Below are 7660 nucleotides of genomic sequence, written 5' to 3' on the forward strand. Positions count from 1 at the left end.
GGACATGGAGTACAGTCTTGAATGAATCTAGATAAAATCTCAAGATTCAATCACGTGTCTTTAAAAATGGTGTTCTTCAATAAAATTTAGTTCCAGGGTAAATCAGGGAGAGCTTCTGATACAGCATCAAAATATAGAGAAAGGGAGACAACGGCTAAAAGAATGACAGCAACACAGGACACTAATTTCCTCATCAGTAGGACCAGCAGACTGCATTTATACTACAGAAGTTTACACACAGGTCATGGCGAATGACCCCGGAACTGCTCTGACACCTATCTCTCAAAGCAAGGAGTTCAAACTGGAAAAGGCTTAGGGAACTGCAAAAGAGATCAGGTAGCAAATCTTCCTGGTATGAAGACTTACAACTCCTAATTTGACATCTCAATAGTTGGTACATTTAGAGACAAAACCAAAACCCAAAGCTTACAGCTTCTTGAAAGTGAAAGTCACAGGCTACTGAGCCAATGAAACTCACTTCCGCTTAGGACAGTCGTCCTTCACCTTCAGAACTGTGTGGCTTACTCTTCCCTGGTTCTAAGGTTCTAATTCTTATCTTTCTGGTCCCTCTGAAATGACTCAGGAAATAGCACAGAGTTGAAAATCTGAGGGATTACCTCCATCTTCATTTATCCAGTAAAGAAAAAGATTCATAGTTCCGACTTCCGTTAGCTGGTTATCCGCTCCATAGAGCCACAGCACCTGCTGACACCCATTCTCCATCGCTTCACACTGGGCAAAAAGAGACGCTCCGTAATTCCTTTAAGAAAGAGGAAAGGCACTGATAAGGAACGCGCTTCATTCCTACGCCCACCCCACCTCCTGTACTCTCATAACCTAAAGTCTTTGATTCACATGTAGATGTGGTCAATCTTTAACGTTCTTAAGATACACACTCTCTCTAGCTAACGGAGTCACAGTAAAGTAACTAAGTGATTTAACTGCAGAGAACAGGGGGAAACCCTGCGATCCTAACTGCAAAACTGCTAATGCCAGGACACAGGCAGCCAAGTTAGGGAGAACAGGTATCCGTGTAAGTTACTAAATAGTTTTCCATACACCAAGCAATTTCACATTAATTATTTCATTTAAACCCCACACCAACAGTGTCAGGAGGGCACTAGCGTTATTTCCAATGTTCAAATGAGAAACTGAGGCTTAGAGAAGTAACCTCTGAAAAGTCACAGCAATTTAAGTTGAAGAGCACCACATCTGTGCCCTCACCTAAGGCCTTCTGCTATACCCAGGGAACATTTAATGTCCAATGCCTAAATTCCCACCAAAGGTAGGGTTAAAAAATCCTTATGTTGGATAAAAAACACTTCAAAATTTCATTTTTCGGGGCGGCACCTGTGGCTCAAAGGAGTAGGGCGCTGGCCCCATATACCAGGGGTGGTAGGTTCAAACCCAGCCCTGGCCAAAAACTGTAAAAAAAAAAAAAATTTTTCATTTTTCTCAGCCTGTGTTATCCATCCTTGATTATCTACAATGAAAGGAATGCAGTACCATCTTCCTGGAACTACAGATTAGCCTAGTAACAGTTTTAATTTGTCATCTTTTTTTTTTTTTTTTTGGCTGGGGCTGGGTTTGAACCCGTCACCTCCAGCATATGGGGCTGGCGCCCTACCCTTTTGAGCCACAGGTGCCCGAATTGTTATCTTTGATTTAAACTCATAGGGGATGATTATGGAGAGTATGCCTGAATCGAAACCATGGCTCTTCAGTGCCAGGAAGCACCTGGGCAAGGATTAAGAGAATTAAAGACCTCAACTCTTCCAGTGGTGTTTAACTGTTGATTTCTATATTATTATAGACTACAGACAGTCTTTATTCCACCAAACGAATTTTCTCAAAACTCTTCACAGATGTCAACTGTACCCGTAATGTCCATCAGATAACTGAGACCCTAGGGAATCAGTGGGTTCCCTCCCACGTGCTGCCAGAATTCAAAAGAGAAATACTTGTTGCTGGAGGAAAGGGGGGGGGGGAACCCTGAAAAATTGAGAAAACTGCTTACACAGAAAAATTTCAATATCGTTTTAAATGGAATCAATTGCTGGGAGAATAAATCCTATCATGGGGAATCCAAATTTAAGATAAAGAGAGTCCAGAAATGAAATTAGAAAGTGAGAAACCTTCACGATATGAACTAGTGCTGAAGACATTGTTACAGGTGGAGAATCCCTTAACTGAAAAGCAAAATTCACAGTGCTTTGCAATCTGAAACTTGTCAACACCAACATGCTACTCTGAATGCCCCCTGAAGCATTTCAGAGTTCAAATTTTCAGATCAGGGATGTTCCACTGAAAATATTCCTCTAAAATCTGAACCCAAAACACTTCTGGCCCCAGGTATTTCATAAAAGGGATATTTAACTTGTATCTGCCAGAAAGAGTACTAAGTACTCAACCATATTATTTCACTGAATCATCTTACATCAATTCTAAGGTACAATACTTTTGAGGACTTGGAGGGAGAGAGGATTCAAGTGTATAATATTGCACATAGATAGTAAATACATGTGATTCCAGACCAAGCACGGTGGCTCAGGCCCGTAATTCTAGCCCTCCAAGAGGCCAAGGTGGGTGAACTGCTTGAGCTCAGGAGTTCAGGACTAGACTGAGTAAAGGGAGACCCAATCTCTACTAAAAAACAGAAAAATCAGAGGGGTCTGGTGGTGCATGCCTGTTGTCCCAGCTACTGTGGAGGCTGAGGTAAGAGCCCTTGAACCCAAGAGTTTGAGGGTGCGGTGAGCTAGAGAGACGTCACGCACTCTGGCTTGGGCAACGGAATGGGATTCCACTTAAAAAAAAAAAGTAAATACCCATGATTCCCAGATATCACTGCCTCCCAAGCCCCAGCTTTTACCCACTAGGTTATAATAGCGCATTTGGTGAGAGCTTTGTATATGCCAAGCACTGTCCTGAGCACTTTACATTATGTCCCTTAACCTGAACAAGTAAAGTAGGTATTACTGCCTTGATTTTATAAGTGAGGAAACTGAGACTTAGAGCAGATAAGTACCATGCACAAGGTAATCAGGTTTGTTTGATTTAAAGGGATTTTTTTTAGAGCAGTTTTAGGTTCATAGCAAAATTGAGAGGATGCAAGAGATTTCCCACACACCTGCTTCCCCCGCACATGCCCAGCCTCCCGGACTATCAAAGCCCCCCACCAGAACCTGCGCTGACACCTCGTCATCGCCCAAAGTCCAGGCTGACATCGTGGCTCCCTCCTCCTACTGTACACTGTATCAGGTCAGACAAGTGTATAGTGATATGCATCCACCGTTATGGCAGTCAGGGTCATTAGCCAGGTCTTTCTAACTCCAAAGCCTGCACTCTTAAGCTCAGTGCTTCCCCAGATTAGTTGCATGTTTCAAAAAACACCAGGATCATGATGCTCAGTCTGTGGCCCAGATCAAATATAGCAGTCTCCAGAGGTGGGGGCCAGGTTTCGGTTTGCTAATGCTATCGGGTGATCTCAATTTGTATCTACCGTGAGGCCCACTATGCTAGAACTCTCCTTCAGCTGGGCACAGCTGTATGACTTTTCTTACATATATTTAGAAATAAAAATCATCTCTATTATTTAGAAATAACGTTATCTCTACTGGCTTGAAACTAGTGGAATAATCTTAGTTTTTTTTTTTTTTTAAAGCTTCTCTCCCTTCTCCAAATTCACTGAAATGGCAGAAAGTTCTTTTATTTATTTATTTGACAGAGTCTCTGTCGCCTTGTGTAGTGTATGTCAGCCTCACTCACAACAACCTCAAACTCCTGGGCTCAAGGGATCCTCCTGCCTCGGCCTCCTGGGTAGCTGGGACTATAAGCAACCGCCACAACGCCTGGTGAGTTTTTCTATTTTTAGCAGAGATGGGGTCTCACTCTTGCTCAGGCTGGTCTACAACTCCTAAGCTTGGGCAATCCACCCACCTTGTCCTTCCAGAGTGCAGGATTACAGGTGTGAGCCACCACACCTCGTCATGGGAGCAAGTTCTTGAGCTAATGAGAATCAAGTTATTTAAAAATACCAAATGATGGCTCAGCACATGTACCACAGTAGTTATGGTACCAGCCACATACACCGAGCCTGGGCCAAACAATCATGACAACTGCAACAAAAAATAGCCAGGTGTTGTAGCAAGTGCCTATTGTCCTGGCTACTGGAGAGGCTGAGGCAAGAGAATTGCTTAAGCCCAAGATCTTGAGGTTGCTGTGAGCTGTGACGCCATGGCACTCTACCAAGGGTAAGACATTGAGACTGTGTCTCAAAAAAAAAAAAAAAAGAAAAGAAAGAATACCAATTGACTACAGAGGTCCTAAAAAGTAATTGAAAGGTAACTGTTGACTGAATTAGGTTTAGAGAAGACATAATAATTCACAAGTCTAAAGCTGACTCCCCGTGAGTTTGCCAACTAAATAGGATGACACTAATAACGGAATCATTGATTCTCCTTCTCCAGGTTGGGAGCATAGGAATAGACAGTATTTGAAGTTGGAAACGTTGGGCTAAATGTGGGCCAAATGTCCATCTTTGGGGTTATGCCTTTCCTCTTGCGATCTTTATTTGAGTTCACGGACTCCAACGTTCTCTTCTCTAGTCTCTTCCTCTCCTGGGAGATTTCTAGTCAACTACCAATGCACAGTCCACCTTGGCCTAATGAATCAAAGAATTTTTTAAATTATGATTCTTTACTTTTAAAGTTCCTTTATATTTACAGAAAAAAATGAGCAAAAAGTAGAGTGTTCTCATGTTATAGCCCCTGACTCCCATCCCAGTTTCTCCTATTATCATCATCTTGCATAATTTTGGCACCCAAGTCTATAGTTTATTAGAATTTGCTCTGTGTTGTACAGAAAGAATTTGGTTTTTTTTTGAGCCAGAGTCTGTCACCCTGGGTAGAGTGTTGTGGTGTCAGAGCTCACGCCAACCTCAAACTCCTGGGCCCAGCTAGGTTTGGTGTTTTTAGTATAGACTTTCAGTCTTGCTGAGGCTGGTGAAAGCATTAATTTTTAACTGACCCACAGTGATCATGTAGTATGTATTCTGTGAACTAATCAAGATCTCCCTGCAATTTCTGCATCCTCGTGTTATCTTTTCCCTAGACAGGTAGGGGGAGCTAGAGAGCAAGATTGAAAAGGGGGAAACTTTTTCCTCATGGCTTCTCATCAGGAGATCTGTTTGTAAACTTAGTGTACCCTGCACCCTAAGAGAAGTTTTAACAAAGTAGCCTACATGGTATGCTGTAGTGCATATGCAGAAGTTCAGTGAAGAAGTCTGAACAAAAAAAGAAAAGAAAGCAAGAGAGTAAACAAAAGGAGTTTTCGACTTCATTAGCTGTGGACAAAGGCACTGAATGCTCTAAGCCAGGAGGAAAACAGACTTCCTAATTTAATGGACCCCATTAGGATGTCTATACTCTGAGAAAACACAGTTGCTAAAGTTACCAACAAGAACAAATTTTATGACTTTTTTTGTTTGTTTTAAGAAGAGATGGGGTGGCTATATTGCCCAGGCTGTACTTGAACTCCCGGGCTAAAGAAATCCTCCTGCCCCATCCTCTTTGAGTAGCTGGGACTACATTCGTCATGTTCCATTGAGCCCAGTTACTATTCTTTATTTCTTTGGGGCGGGGCTGACAGGAGGAAATATAGACAACCACAGGTCAAAGGCAGCTGTCACTGTCTCTCTAGTATCTTAGCAGCACATCCTTCAACTCCCCCCACTTCTTGAATCTATGTGTTGCACAAGGGCCCACAAGATTGTCACTGAGCCACCCCCGGGACTGCCGCCACCCCTGGGTATGTGATGGACACAGCACCACTTGACACAAAGGAAAAGCCTGTGATGCTTAATCCAGTTATTCTTGTTCATCCATAGGGGCCTCCCCAATTCGTGGCCAAATCCACCCCTGAAATTGTCCGACACGTTTCAAATGCTTTTTTACTTCTTGCCAGCTACATATGGCCTACGAGACCAGCCTGACAGAGCCAAAGGAGGGCTGTCCCTCGGCCAGTTGGCAGCAGGTGTGGCTACAATCTGTGGCAATGAAGATAGCACTTCAATGAAGCGGGCACCTTCCCCAGACAGGACTCCCTAGAGCCAACGGAGGGCCAGAGTCCCAGGACCAGATGGTCTTTAATGCCAGCCCTCACCCTGCAGCCATAAGACCAATGCCCAGGGCCAGTGCATTCAAAGCACCGTTGTGATTCCTAATTTAGTTCCTTACTTTAATCTCATCTTTCTCCCTTATGAAGGGCCCCAGGCTATCCTTTAAACAACTGGCACATTTAAAACAACAACTTAATATGAAACAAAATGAGCATTAAAGTGTGAATATTATTACTTTTGTATCCCAGTGAAACGGCAATAACAAGATAGGTCCCAAAGGGCTCTTTCCTGTAGACAGAGACACAGACGGACTTACCCTCCCATTTTGCAGTCTCCAGTTCCACCCTTCCAGGCTCTAACATACTTCGGATTGGCCCACAGGGACACTGGTTTAAAGCTTCCACTTGAAAAATAAGGACCCACTGGGCTCAGAATTACGAAGAGCAGGGCTTTGCCAGGCTTCTTGACCCCGAGAGAAGGCTGCAATCAAGTAGAGGCACGGCAGTTACTTACGATGTAGACACCAATCTTTAAGGTCCAGCATAGACCCGACCAATGACAGGAGCTATGACTTCTACAGCTGAATCACACAAAGCCTGATGTGTTCTAAGAAGAAAATCCTGGGAATGGAGCACTTAATTTTCGTTTTGCTTTGCTCTGCTTTCTGAGTTATGAAAGCAAATGTGTCCATTTTTTTCTATTAGGAGGATTTTGGATGAGAAGCCTATTTTTAATACCTAGCTATATAACACCTTTCAAGGTTGCAAGGATTGAGAATTGTGAGACTGGAGAACCCAGACATGGCTTTAGACTTGGGGGTGAAATACAACACAGCAGAACCTCTGTAAGTTGACCATCCAAGGGTCTGTAACAAACTGGTTCATATAAGGAACTAGGCCTACTGACACGCACACGTGGTGCCTAACTGGTCTGCGAAAATTAGGCCAATTTGAGGAGGTGGTCCACATGGAGGGTCAACGGTATTTGCTTCACTAATTTGCCCTTTTTTTTCACAGCCAAGTGATTGCTTCAGGACACAACGGGGGAGTGTGCCTTTCCCACACCTGCTCACTCACATCGGATAGCAGGTAGCAAGACTGTGCCTTCACTAGAGGGAAAAACATCAGGCAGGATAAACACCATCCCAAGGGTAGGGGACAAAGGACTCGTAAATGCAAAGATAGAAGACAGCCTTCTCCACAAACACTAGAAAATAAGAATCCAGCGCCGCAAAATTGTACAAATTCCTCCAGCACAAAAGCACCAGCCGATAAGGAATGAGGGGCCACTGACGATTAAGGAAGAAAATTGAGGGCCTCAAAAAGTTTTCAGGGTTATGTATGACAAAGGCAAAAAAGGTCACAAGGTTATCCTCTGCAATTCCAGACCTCAGGAAATAAAAGGCAAGGCAGGACTATTAGTTTAAGAGTCTTGGGCTATAAACCACTTCTGTCTAATCTTCACTGGAGCCTGGTCTGCCTGGATGGGCGTAGGGATCTGTCATGCAAAGCATGAGATTAAAACCAGAGGAGACTCAATTCCAGC

At 43.5% G+C, this 7660-nt stretch overlaps 1 protein-coding gene across 2 annotated transcripts in view; it reads right to left on the bottom strand.

The window, feature by feature from the left end:
• Positions 1-7660, bottom strand: part of BCAT1 (branched chain amino acid transaminase 1) — a 50391-nt gene that overhangs the window by 19692 nt on the left and 23039 nt on the right. For both annotated transcript variants that reach the window (XM_012806769.1, XM_003792498.2), the window contains 2 exons: positions 6432-6595; positions 618-760 (listed from right to left, as the gene is read on the bottom strand). In XM_012806769.1, the coding sequence (XP_012662223.1) occupies positions 618-760; positions 6432-6595 (307 nt within the window). The remainder of the gene's footprint in view (positions 1-617; positions 761-6431; positions 6596-7660) is intronic.

The sequence above is a fragment of the Otolemur garnettii genome, unplaced genomic scaffold (assembly GCF_000181295.1).
Source record: "Otolemur garnettii isolate 467f Iridium unplaced genomic scaffold, OtoGar3 scaffold00057, whole genome shotgun sequence".
Lineage (NCBI taxonomy): Eukaryota > Metazoa > Chordata > Mammalia > Primates > Galagidae > Otolemur > Otolemur garnettii.